Genomic DNA, 14,317 nt, shown 5'->3' with positions numbered 1-14,317 from the left:
CCTTAGAGCAGAAAAGGCAAAAGAGAGATTCAGTTGAATTGTTCAGATCTAGAAGAGTTATGTGAAAGGAATTAAGTTGCAAATAAACCTGTTCGACTATAGACTGGTGCTGTCTGATTTTTGACCTTGTCCGCTGAGTCCAACTCTGGCATCTCCTCATCATAACTAAGTTGAAAGTGCTTACAATGGTAAAAAACTTGATACTAAAGGACACTGACTTAGAATAAGTGAAGGAAGCCAGAAGAGAGAGAGAAGTTTTTATTCAATAAGTTGTGACCTGGGAAATCACTGCCTTAAAGAGTGTTTGAAGCAGATTGATTATTAATCAAAAGGGAATTTGACAAATGTTAGAAAGGAAACTTTTACAGGGTCATGGGGGTGAGAACAAGGGAGTGGGTTGAGTTGGACAGCTCTCCTGTGCTTAATGCTTTTCTTTTCTGCTGTACCGTTCCATGTTTCCATTCGTTTTCTTTCTAACAAATGTGTTTCTTCAGTTTCATGGTACTTGTTGACTTGTGAATGATAACTTTGAAAGAGAATCCTAAGCAGTTTGATTGCCCATTTAATGCTGGTTACTCTTTCCTCATTAGGTCTTTTGTCTGATCTGCTGAGTGAACACTCCTGCCTTTGATCCATTCACAATTGGGTAATCAACTATTTGATTGGCAGCTTAACAGATAATGGTTAATTTGAGCCTTTCAAATTCGTGACACTTTTGAGGTGATGCTTCTGAAGTGTCACACTTTGTGGTGTGATATTTTTAGAAGTTGTGGTTGTACAGATGTTTTTTCAATGTAATATTTACATTTCAGCTGTAAATCCTCACCTTTAATGATCCATATGGAATTTCATGCTAAAGAGAACATGTCATGAATTCATAGGTTTATCTAATTTGCAGGGAATTGCTGATCTATTCAAACATTCAAAGATTAATTAAATTTCAGGGATCGGTATACTAGATGCACACTGGATTCAAATTTTAGCTGCGACTGTGTGATCGCTTTGTGGACATTTACTAACTACATTCTACTCTGCAACAAGTAAGTTGGTACTATTTTAAAGGAGAAAATGTTTCCAAAAGACATTTCCAATTCTGATTTTAGAATCCTACTTATCAGACTTTGGAAAAGATGTATGATGCATGATGGAAAAACAGGTTTTCCATGTGAATACTCTTTGTTGTGTGGGTGTCATGTGGTTGCTTTCATTGCTCATCCTTTTTATTTACATTTATATAGCATTCTGCAACACCTTCAGGTACCTCAAAGTGTTTTCCATAAAATGGAGTACATTTTGAAGTGTATGCACTATTGTAATGTAGGAGCTACAGTGACAGCAAGCTCCCACAAACAGCAATGAGATACTGACTAGATAAATTTTCACAGATAACTTGATTCTTGAAGCTCGATAATCCCTCAAAGAGTGATGTTGATTTATATACCAAGCATAAAAGCGAACAACTGGTTTGGATAATCTTATTTGATATGTATGGGCATATCAAACTCCTGTGCATCTTTGCAACACAGTTTGATGCTTATTTAATCTTTTGCACCCGGAGTCTGGGATAGTGTGTGGGGGTACATTAAGGCCCAATAACTAAGGTTCCAGGAGGCTGCTGAGCTCAGGCTGGATGAGGCCACTTTGCTCAGGTCAGGGCCTGGGGTTGGGGTCCAGGATCGGTGGTAGAACCAGGGCACATGATTCTGTCCCTGCCCCTGTCTTTATCAGGTATTAATCATGAAGCATGCATTTTTGAGGTGAAAAGTTGAGACTGACTACTAATGTGAATATGACATAAAACGGCCGAAACATGTGGTTGACTTATAGTTGTGTGCAAACAGCATATTTCTGGAGTTGAAAAATGTTTGGGCCAAATGTATATACTACGATGTGCAACATTTTATGATATTGTTTGAAAGATAAACATTGAGAACGTGGACACTACCTTGGTCAAACCTTGTGGCAGGAGTTATCGTCCAGTGGAGGATGGGCAAGGAATAGTAGGATTTTGAGCCACTGTTAAGTAAGGAATAGTAACATTTGATCAAATTAAGCTGGTATGGATATAGAGCTGGTGGTATTCTGAGCATGATATTGCTGAATTTGGCCTTCTCAGTAAAATAAGAGATTAGTTCAAAGAAAGCTTGGTGAAATGTTAGAATATATTCTGTAGATAGTATCTACCTCTAGTCACAGTGGATCAGAGGTGAACGGGGTGCTCTCCAAGTTTCTTAACAAGAGCACTGATCAAAAGGACTGCTTCACCTTGGATGTAATGAACTTTGTAAATGTTATGGCTGTATCCACTTTGTTGAGTGCTAAGTTTCCCATCTTGACACCAACAGAACGTTCAATGGATGTATGGAGTCAGGAGGTGAGATAAGCATTACAAACACCTCTGTCCTGCTGTATGAACAATAGCCTTGTTTTGGTTGATGCAGTCAATATTCTGGTTATTGGTGACCATTGATTATGAAGGCCTCTGCAAAGTTGATGTTGTTGAAGGTTGTCAGGAGAGGTATTTGGGGTTTTACTTTTGGAGAAGCAAATGTCAGATCTCACCTACTAACCCAAGCAGTAGTGACAACCAGGTTGTGCTGCAACTTAACAAGGGCTGCTTTATTAACAGAATAAGCCAATCATAACTGTGATTGAGGGAAATATTGAGGGAAATGGTAATGCCAATACAAAGGATAGGAGGGAAGATTGGTAAAGCCTATGGCATTATTTAATAAATGCAAAAAATGGATGCCATGTTGAGGCAGTAAACATTAAAAATGCAAAACCATATTCTTCACTTCTGTCTTAATCCAAAGATTTATTGATTGTAAATTCAGGAAAACCTGAAGATATACAATAATTGGGCCTTTCAAAATGTCAGAGTTGCTTTTAAGTAAAAATGGAGTTGAAGAGTAAACTAGATTTGTTATATCAGTTCCTAAGTTGTTGCACATCCTTTAAGTTCATTGTTGCCATTAAATGCGATATTTGTGTGGCTGATGTCTCCATCTTTATTGGGAATTTTATTTATCTTGCTTTCATATCAGCACTTCTTCTGATCTCACTGTAATAGCAAGTTCTGAATCTGAACTGAGCCAACTTTCCAAGCTAATGCAAATTTTATTTGTAACTAATCTCTCCACTGTCCAATCAGTGAATGCTGCTGACAACAAGCCCTCACTAAGGAATGTAAGCTGACCTAATGGCTGTTAAGAAAAAAAAATAGGGGGGAAAGTAAGAGGAAAATTATAGAATTAGAAAAGGTCTAAATGATTAGATTTCAGGCTCCAGTTATAATAATTAATATTGTCATTCACTACTTCCAACTTGGTCGTACTAGTGGTGCACAAATGAATCTGAACAAATTATTCAGTGATCTTTACCAGTTGATGTTAGTGAATTTGTTATAACTTTTCTTTCAATGTTCATATTGAAAAGTTCTCGATACAAATAACAAAGGTTATCGTGTGGAAGCTTTGGGCTTTAGGCCTTTGCTATAATGCAGGCCTGTAAAAAATGTGTTTATACAGTACTTTTGTGGGTGAAGGCGATTCCAAAAAAAATAGTGTTTTCAATATGAGAAACAGCTGTGACTCTCTTGCACACATGACTCATCCATTTTTATTGGGTGGGAGACTGAGGCTACTGACATACAGAGACTGATTGAGAATCATGTTTATTTTGCAGAGTATCCCAGCCACAGACCCACACACACACTTGAATATCTATCGTCTTGTTTTTTTTCTCTCTCCCCCAGTTCCTGTTATAAAAACAGAACCCACCGATGACTACGAACCTGCCTTGGTCTATGGATCGCTTAATCAAGGGATGAACCCAGTGTCCCAATCTTACTACTCCCAACAGGTCATGACACCTGAAATGACACCGGATCCTGGTTCTTGCCTTGTAAGTAGTTTTCCCTCTTGTCAGCAGCGAAGCACTGGGTTGTCGTCTTCCCCTACTTCAGGTCACAAACAGCATGAAATTACACCCATCTCTTATACCAAATGTGTCAGCAGCCCTACCAGTGCTCAGCTCAGTCACCAGCAGTCTGGAGCAACAGTGCCCACTATCCAAGAAGTGCATAGATCTGTTGTTGTGCATCCAAGTTCACCCACTCACTCAGCACACGTTATGATGCAGCCCCAGATGAGTCAGCATTTGAACAGCAGCTGTTCCCATGGTTTCCAGCAAACTCTGTACCCCAACAATCTTTCTCCACAAGGCCCGTCTGCTTCCCCTGAGGCTGCTTATGTGCAGCCCTTCAGCCCCACTAACTCAGCAGCCATGGGTCAACAGCAGCAAGCTCCGAAGCCTCCACGAAATGGATCTCAATCTAGCCAATCAATGATGTTGCCAGTGCACCAGGAAAACAGTCAGGATTTGACTCCCTTGCAAATTACAGTGAAGCAGGAGCCTCAAGAACTGGATCAGTTGTATCTTGATGATGGTAAGTGCGTTATTATTGCAATGTTTTTATGCCAAATTGCAGTTTAAATTTGAAAATTGTCTTGATTCATTATATTTATTACAGGAGTTAATAAATGCCTGGGGTAATGGTCTCTTCCATAAACTTGTCTGTGCTCGAGTACACTGAAGAAGGGGTTATGTCATGTCCACTGATGAACTTGAGGTGACAATTGGTGGACATGTCAGTCAAGACTATGTGGTTGGCAGTAGAAAAATATTATTGTTATTAAGTTTATACAGTTACTTTGTTTAATGGATTATTTTGACATACTCTTTCACTTTGAAAGTGATTAAAATGTAAAAAGTATGCGTCACCAGCAGTCGAGATAGGAAGAAAACCAGTTGGACGACAGTAATATCTGTAACATGCTTAAACTGATTCTTCATATTACTGATCCAAACAAGGTTCCTGAAACATCTATGTAGCAATTTATTGAAAACATCTGGATGTGTTTTCCTCATGTATATTCCTTGGTTGTTGTGTGACTGCTAAATCACATGGACCCTTTCATGATGAGCTGATGAGTTAGTGCATGGATGGGAGATGATATTGGAATATCAGGTGTAAAAAATGCTTTCTAGGTCCATTCTTGGTGTCATCACATGCAGGAGATAGTTGTCTCTCCTCCACAGACTTGATGATACCCCAATAAACACTGGAGTGGGATGCATACGAAGCTGGCTGGTAAACCTAAGACAACAATTGGTGGGCACCTCAGACTGGAATTTGTCCTGGACGATAGTACAGTAACATTGTTTATATGGTAAAGAGTTAGGTAATTAAATATTTGAACACTCAGAGATACTGGTAGGGCATTGAAGTTAGATGGAAAGAAGCCAACATCTGTAATACTACATTTGGAAAAAAATACTATAGTCGAGAAAGGTATTACAATCTGGTTTTATACTTCATGAAATAGCTTGAATTTGCACAGAACAACAATATTGTCATTATTGAAATCGAAAGCTTCTTTTGTTATTTTGAAGAGTTAAATTTCTGATTTGTTGTGCTGTTCCAACAATCAGGATATTTTGCTGACCATTTGATTGATGACATCAATGCAACCTTCAGTTACTTTAGAAAAAGCATACTGTGTATTTATTGCAGAGATTCGGATGAATATCCCTCCCAATTTCAATCAGAGAGGAATTAGTAGGATGACAAATCATATTTGATAAGTAATAAGCAGAATTTGCCTTTTGAAAATTAGATTAGATTTCCATCCATTTATAACCAATGTGCAGAAAATCTATTTATTCCATAAAATAAAAGCCTAAATTAGATTGTCTGCAGGAGAAGGTGGCGAGGGTTTGTTGTTGGAGGGAAATGGGGTGAGGTTTTGATTATGAAATAGCTTTTTTATTTATAATTATATTGATTATTCAAGCTAGACCAGAGATCCATAATAAAATATTAAGTTAAAACTTTCATTGTTTAAATTATTTATTTTGAATAGCAAATATTATTAGCGTGAGTAGCATTGCAAGAACCTGATCTGTGTGTTGATCTCATCTTTCCAGAGCTTTTTACCTAGCCAAATGTTCGTGCAATTATCCCAATTGCTGGGCTGTCCTCATGGGGCTCACTCTGTTTATGGGATAGCAATGTCAGACAGAGGAATATCTTGGTGGTTTAACCTCATTTGCACCTTACTAGTGAGGATGTGAGTTGAGCCAAGACTTATTGGTATTGGCAGTTGAGCTGGGATGGGTGGGTGGAGAGAGGGATTGGCATGATTTGCAGGGACTTGTGCTGCTCCTCCTCACCTCTCAAAATTTGTTCTGAAAGCCAAGCTATGCTGCTTCTGAAACAACATACAACCTCCCCCCCCCCCCCCCCCCCAGCCATAAAAGGAGACTCTGCCAGTTTGGACCTGAAAAGCACATTGGGCCCTTGACCATCTTGTAGGAGTCCAACCTATAAGGCCACTTAGTGCCAGGACCCTGTGGAGGTGGTGGTGAGCAGATTGAGAATTTGAGGCCTAGAGTGAATTTAGGTAAAAACAATGACTGCAGATGCTGGAAACCAGATTCTGGATTAGTGGTGCTGGAAAAGCACAGCAGTGCAGGCAGCATCCAAGGAGCAGTAAAATTGACATTTCGGGCAAAAGCCCTTCATCAGGAATACAGGTGAAGGGCTTTTGCCCGAAACATCGATTTTACTGTTCCTAGGATGCTGCCTGAACTGCTGTGCTTTTCCAGCACCACTAATCCAGAATCTAGAGTGAATTTAGCCACATTCACTCCATCCTGCTTTTGTCTGGCGACTGTACCTCATCCCAGACAATGTCAGTTTCTAGAAATTACTTCTGTACAGGTCCCTGTGAGGTACGCTTAATCTCTCAACAAATGGCTTGCCATTTTTCCATTACAGGACTTGGTGTGTATTATGGAGCTTTGCATTCCAAGTATCTGGCTCATCCAACTGATGAACATTTACTCACCTACATGCTGCCTCCCAACAGCATCATCTGAAAACATGTCACATTCTATGTATATATAGGTGATGCCCAGTCCAACCTTGCCACAATCTTCATCATGCTGTCTCTTTTTTGTCCCCCTGCTGTCATCCAGTACTTTATGAGCAGAAGTTTCCTCCAATTATGTTGTCTTCAGTCTCTACCTCAAAATCTGTTCCCTCATAACCAATGCTATTCCTTCCCTTGCAACCATCTGAGGTGGCATTACACTGTTCCTATTCACGCTGTCACATAAAACTGCTGATTTGCACCTCTTTAAAATCATCTGCACCTACTCTGCCTGAAAATGTTCCTGAAATGCAGTTAACTCCAGACTTGACTGTTATTCTCTGTTCTCCTGGCCAGCGCCCCATCTTTCACCTGACAGAAACTCTAGCTTATCCAAAATCCTCCTGCCTTTTATCATAACTCATATCCTTGTGCTTTCTAACTTGTGTTGATTCTGGGTCAGTTATAGAGCCATAGCGATGTACAGCACGGAAACAGACCCTTCGGTCCAACTTGTCGATGCCGACCAGATATCCCAACCCAATCGAGTCCCACCTGCCAGCACCTGGCCCATTCCCCCCCAACCCTTCCTATTCATATACCCATCCAGATGCCTTTTAAATGTTGCAATTATACTAGCCTCCGCCACTTCCTCTAGCAGCTCATTCCATACATGTACCACCCTCTGTGTGAAAATGTTGTCCCTTAGGTCTCTTTTATATCTTTCCCCTCTCACCCTAAACCTATGCCCTCTAGTTCTAGACTCCCTGACCCCAGGGAAAAGGATTGTCTATTTAGCCTATCATGATTTTGTAAGCCTCTATAAGATCACCTCTCAACCTCTCCCTATAGCTAAATTTGAAATTCTCACCCTTGTTTTCAAATATGTCCATGGCCCTGATTTCACTTCAATTCCAATCTCTGCATCTAAACAACATTTCAGATCTCTGCTGTCCTACAGTTGAAGCCTGTGATACATAACTGCTTTTAATCTCCCCACATAAGGTGTTGATGCTTGTAGCTGTCTAGCCCTTCAACTCTGGTCTTTCCTCTCCTAGCCTCTCAACCTGCCATTCTTTAAAGTACTTTGTAAAATTCATATATTTTTCCAAAGTCTTGGTCTCTTGTCCTAATATTTATTTGATATTGCTCCTCATAATACCATGATGCAATATATTACTTTATAGACACTTCTGCTCATAAAGTTATTGTTGTTATCTGTTCAACATACCTCAGTATATAGGCAAAGTATTCAATATTAAAAATACCATCATTAAAGTTTTAACTTTATACCATGTTCCTGTCTTTTTATCACCTGTGATGAATTTCAATATTGTTAGTACTACCCTAGTATACATATAGCATAAGTTTTGAATAAAAGTTTTGTCTTGGTTATAGATACCATCTGATTTAACAACTAATAGCTTGCTTGCAATCTTTGAATCACAGATTATCTTTTGCAGTGGGTGATATGGCTTACATTTTACATATATTGCTTATAAGTCAGTATTGATACTCGTAATAACTGTCAAAGCTATGTCATTTTGTTTTTCCTTTCTTCTGGGAGATCCTGCAAATGATATGCAGTTTTGTTAATTATACATTTTACTTGCAATTCCTTTCCCTGTTACATCTTAGCATACAAAGTTCAGCTGTGTCGCACCAATTTTCGGGTGAGTGGCATTGTAGGTATAAAACTGCATCTACAAGATATATTGTGCCAGATCCTACACTGGCGAAGGTGTGCATGGTGAAAATCAATTGGATGCATGCTTCATGCACTGGTGTCATTTTGAAGCTCGGTGCTCCAGCTAAAGCTGTCTCTTCATCATGCATTGTGGAACATGCCAATCAGCAGCAGGAAGGAAGTCACCCCCACTTCCTGCCAACCATTTCAATGGATTGTCAACTACTTTCAAGTTAATTGTTGATTGATTTCTTCTTGCTTTTGCTACAATTGTGCAATAATTGGTGTTTTCCTCAGTTCTTTAAGGTTGCTGAAATCCATGCTGAGTGTTACGGCAATTGGTGTCCTGAATTCTGTACAAAGCAGCAACTTTTAGGTATGGAAGCAGTGATGGGTACTCCCCTCGGAACACACGACTTGGAGAAGGTCCTGAAGGCTCAAACAGCAGGATAAGCTGCTTGAAATGGTTCTACTACATGAACCATAGGGAGGAACAGTGTCTGAGATGGCTACCCTTAAATTAAACATTCTGAAATCTGCCACAGCTGCAGTCTTCAAGCAGACAATACTGGCATTGCCTTTGGCTAAGAAAGTGACTGTAGCCATGGGGTTTTATGTGTCTGGCTCCTAGCAAGGCTAGAGCTGAAGAAATTCACAACATCTGGTAGCTTTCTGTCTACTGCTGCCTGAGGAAGGTCACTGATGCACCGTATTCTCTAAGTGAATTAGGGACGAGCAACAAATGCAACCTAGCTAGTGATGTCACATCCCATGAAAGGATAAACACTTTTAAAAAACACGTGGAAAGCTAACTATCTTTCATTTCTGTTATCACAGTCAAACAGGTGGAGTGAGCATGTGGCCTAGGGAGTTTCACAAGTTTCTCCCTGGTACAAGCAGTATGCACATCACTTTGCAGATGCCTGCATGTCAACTCTGAGATGAGCCACAAACAAAAGGGATTCTATTCCCTCAACCTCCAGCTGTTTTGCGACCACAGATGGAAAATGCTGCAGCTCAATGCCTCATACCCCAGCCGCAGTCATGATACATCCATTTTCTGGGGTCTTCTGTGCTATCTGCAATTAAGCTGTCATGCCAAACTCATAGGCTGGCAATTTGGAGATGAGGGCTATCCAATGTGATTGGTGACTCTGCTGCATAAGTGGGCAGTATGCACGAAATAATTTCAGCCCTGTGTGCTTCATATATCTTTCAGTTTCAATATCTATTTTTTTGTTTTGTAACCTCTTTCAATATACTTGACTTCATTTCTGCATGCTTTATTTTGCTCATGTTCTTCTTTAGAACCCTGGCATCTGTATATTTGATTCCATTTACCAGCCTCTAAATGGTCTATTTTCTTTCAACCTTATTTTATCCTCAGCAGTTTCCCCAGCTGATATATTTGCCTATATTTTAAGTTCACCAAAATATCTTGACATTACTGACTGTAGCCAGCACTTGAAGGGGATTCTATATTTCCACAGCAAAACTATTGCTCAGTTCTGGGTGACTAGCCAATTGTCAGTTTTTCCGCTCTTTGCATTTGCCAATATTGAGTTCTACTTCAAGTACAGTCCACTTCTATTAGTTCAATCGGAAAATTATTTTCTAGGAAAAATATTGAATTATTCCATAATTTAAATAAAGCAATCTTAACAAAAAAAAGGTGTTTCTTGCTCACACAGTTAAAAATTAGCAGACCATTGAAATTAATAAATTTCAAACAGATGTTAGTGTCTCTGTAGAGAGCAGTACCTTTCCAAAATCCTAGTTATTGACTAAAAGAATGAAGCAATAGGAATCATAAAATCATACAGGACAGAAGATACTTCAAGTCTGCACTGACAAAACTACTCTAAATCTACACTAGTCCAGTAGTCTTAGATTCAAACAGAAGAATTATAAGTAGACAAGAGTCAAATAAAGCAACCATCTTCTGTATACTAAAACCCTAAACTAAATCAGTTAAGCATAAGTTAACATGCAAACTACAGTCAATTAAAAATTATTAATTTCATATTAAATAGAAATACAATTAAGACCAATGATACAAATTGGTTTGATTTGATTTGATGTATTATTGTCACGTACCTAGGTATAGTGAAAAGTTTTGTTTTGTGTGCAGTACATAACATACAAAGATCATAGGGTGATTAAACAGAGCAAGGAATACAAAGTTATAGCTGCAAAGGAGGTGCACAAAAAGCAAGATCAACATTAGATTTGAAATTTGAGAGGTCCATTCAGAAGTCTAATAACAGCAGCGAAGAAACTGTTCTTGAACCTGATGGTTTGTGAAGAGCAAATAGGTAATCAAGCACAGTCGCAAAGTCCTTTGAAATTGTTTTCTCACAAAAATTCTAGCTGCTCTGATTCTCGGAACTAGCCTTCTCCATAGCTGACAACAGCACACAACCATCCTGAGTTCATGGGCGTGGTCATCAGCAAAAATAACATGTCTGCAAAGTGTCATTGCCCAATTTCGATCCAAAAGTGTTATTTTCAAAAATTAAAGCAACTGCAATGCAATTTGTTCTCAGATTCTGGACTCAAATTCTGTTGTCTTCTACCTACTTGTAATTACATTACTGCACTCATCAACTTCTAATAGTGGAGCTTTTACAGTTCTACATCCCCTTACAGAGCCTCAAACAGTTTCTATTTCCCCTGATATTTTGGTTTCCAATCTCAGTTTCAGTTTTCATTTCCTCAGAAACATGCAGTTTCCATTTCATTTCTGTTCTCTTTTTGAATGTAATGGCTGTGTTGTGGCGAAAAAGGACCGCTCTAAATTTTGTGTCAGTAAAGGAAGCAAAGATCTTATGCAAGCATCTCAATGACCCAAAAAAACTTCTTAGCATGATGGAATACTTGACCAGAGGATTATTGTCTAAAGAACTTCTCAATAATATGGATTATGCAGTTTATATTTATAATTCTCAACTTGATGCAATTCCCTGTTAAATCAACCTTAAGCCTTTGTCTGCTAGTTGACTCAACCACTCTGTTTAGCCTTCTGTTTCCATTATCTCCTTACTCTGTATAGTAATGAATAATGAGCTTACATAGGCTGTTATTGTTACAAATGCTAAACTAACCTACTCAAAAAATTGCTCTGCCAAGTATCCCATCATGTCAAGATAAAATCAAGCATAACTATAATATTTGTTTCAAGACTATCATCCACTTCATCATTACCCCATCATCACTACTTCCTGCCAACCCTGTGTTTTACAAAGCAATCAGCAAGTATCTCAGCAGTAAGGCAGACTCTGCGTGACAATACATTCAGCAAAATCTGTGAGGTAACTAAAACCACACATACTCAGTATCCTAACCAAGTACAGGACTCCTTCCATCTTACACAGCTGCACGTCAAGCCCTGTGAGTACTGCACCATTTCTCACAAACTAGCATAGTCTATCTTGTACCAGTGAAATAGAGATGCTCCCAATTTTAAGCTCCTTTAACTATGTCTAATGAAGGTGTGTTGTTAGTTCCCTAAATTTGCCTAAGCAGTAACGCTTTGAGGAAGAAAGGCACACTTTTGGCTGCGCCCAGTATTCTCTGCCTGGCCCTTGTGTGTTTCCAACGCATATTATGAATGGAGGGATTGTCATGCTAGTATTCTAATGAGCTGGTCTTATACTGTGTCATGCAGTCAGAACAAGCCAAGCATATGCAGGATCAAAAGGAACATTCCAGAAGGTTGTGGATTCAAATCCCACACCAAGACTTGAGCTCAAGATCTACTTTTACACTCCAGTGCATTGCTGGAGTGAGAATGAGAAGTTAAGTCGCATTTCCTAAGATTCAACCATAACTGTCCATTAAAAATGCTTCATTATTTGTAAAGTGCTTTGAGACATCTCGTGTAATTGCACATGTTATTTTTAAATGTTTTTTAACCAGCATTCCCTGACTACCCTGGCCGACCCATCGTCTCAGCATGCTTCTGTCCCACTGAACTCATCTCCATCTACCTCAACACTGTCCTATCCCCCCTAGTCCAGGAACTCCCCACATACGTTCGAGACACCACCCACGCACTCCACCTCCTCCAAGACTTCCGATTCCCCGGCCTCCAACGCCTCATCTTCACCATGGATATCCAATCCCTCTACACCTCCATCTGCCATGACCAGGGCCTCCAAGCCCTCCATTTTTTCCTCTCCAGACGTCCCCAACAGTACCCTTCCACCAACACTCTCATTCGTTTGGCTGAACTAGTCCTCACCCTTAACAATTTCTCCTTCAAATCCTCCCACTTCCTCCAGACCAAAGGGGTAGCCATGGGCACACGTATGGGCCCCAGCTATGCCTGTCTCTTTGTTGGCTATGTAGAGCAGTTGATCTTCCGTAATTACACCGGCACCACTCCCCACCTCTTCCTCTGCTACATTGATGACTGCATTGGCGCCATCTCGTGCTCCCGAGAGGAGGTTGGCAATCCATCAACTTCACCAACACATTCTACCCTGACCTTAAATTTACCTGGACCATCTCTGACACCTCCCTCCCCTCCCTCCCTCTGACACCATCTCCATTAATGACGACCGACTTGACACTGACATTTTTTACAAACCCACCGACTCCCACAGCTACGTGGATTACACCTCTTCCCACCCTTCCTCTTGCAAAAATGCCATTCCGTATTCCCAATTCCTCCGCCTCCGCCGTATCTGCTCCCAGGAGGACCAGTTCTACCACAGAACACACCAGATGGCCTCCTTCTTTAGAGACCGCAATTTCCCTTCCCACGTGGTTAAAGATGCCCTCCAACGCATCTCGTCCACATCCCACACCTCCGCCCTCAGACCTGAGACCCCACCCCTCCAACCGTAACAAGGACAGAACGCCCCTGGTGCTCACCTTCCACCCTACCTACCTTTGCATAAACCAAATCATCCGCCGACATTTCTGCCACCTCCAAACAGACCCCACCACCAGGAATATATTTCCCTCCCCACCCCTTTCCGCCTTCCGCAAAAACCGTTCCCTCTGTGACTACCTGGTCAGGTCCACGCCCCCCCCCCCTACAACCTACCCTCCCATCCTGGTACTTTCCCCTGCCACCGCAGGAACTGTAAAACCTGCGCCCACACCTCCTCCCTCACCTCTATCCAAGGCCCTAAAGGAGCCTTCCACATCCATCAAAGTTTTACTTGCACATCCACTAATATCATTTATTGTATCCGTTGCTCCCGATGCGGTCTCCTCTACATTGGGGAGACTGGGTGGCTCCTAGCAGAGCGCTTTAGGGAACATCTCCGAGACACCCGCACCAATCAACCACACCATCCTGTGGCCCAACATTTCAACTCCCCCTCCCATTCTGCCGAGGACATGGAGGTCTTGGGCCTCCTTCACCGCCGCTCCCTCACCACCAGACGCCTGGAGGAAGAACGCCTCATCTTACGCCTTGGAACACTTCAACCCCAGGGCATCAATGTGGACTTCAACAGTTTCCTCATTTCCCCTTCCCCCACCTCACCCTAGTTCCAAACTTCCAGCTCAGCACTGTCCCCATGACTTGTCCGGACTTGTCCTACCTCCCTATCTCCCTTTCCACCTATCCACTCCACCCTCTCCTCCTTGACCTATCACCTTCATCCCCTCCACCACTCACCCATTGTACTCTATGCTACTTTCTCCCCACCCCACCCTCCTCTAGCTTATCTCTTCA

General features: G+C 41.0%; 1 protein-coding gene across 3 annotated transcripts in view; it reads left to right on the top strand.

The window, feature by feature from the left end:
• nfatc1 (nuclear factor of activated T cells 1) overlaps nt 1–14,317 on the top strand; it is a 283,786-nt gene that overhangs the window by 164,322 nt on the left and 105,147 nt on the right. For all 3 annotated transcript variants that reach the window (XM_072570842.1, XM_072570841.1, XM_072570840.1), the window contains one exon: nt 3,758–4,450. In XM_072570842.1, the coding sequence (XP_072426943.1) occupies nt 3,758–4,450 (693 nt within the window). The remainder of the gene's footprint in view (nt 1–3,757; nt 4,451–14,317) is intronic.

Source organism: Chiloscyllium punctatum, chromosome 5 (assembly GCF_047496795.1).
Source record: "Chiloscyllium punctatum isolate Juve2018m chromosome 5, sChiPun1.3, whole genome shotgun sequence".
NCBI classification, from domain to species: domain Eukaryota; kingdom Metazoa; phylum Chordata; class Chondrichthyes; order Orectolobiformes; family Hemiscylliidae; genus Chiloscyllium; species Chiloscyllium punctatum.
The sequence above is the reverse complement of the archived record's forward strand: the minus strand, read 5'-3'. Positions and strand labels throughout refer to the sequence as shown.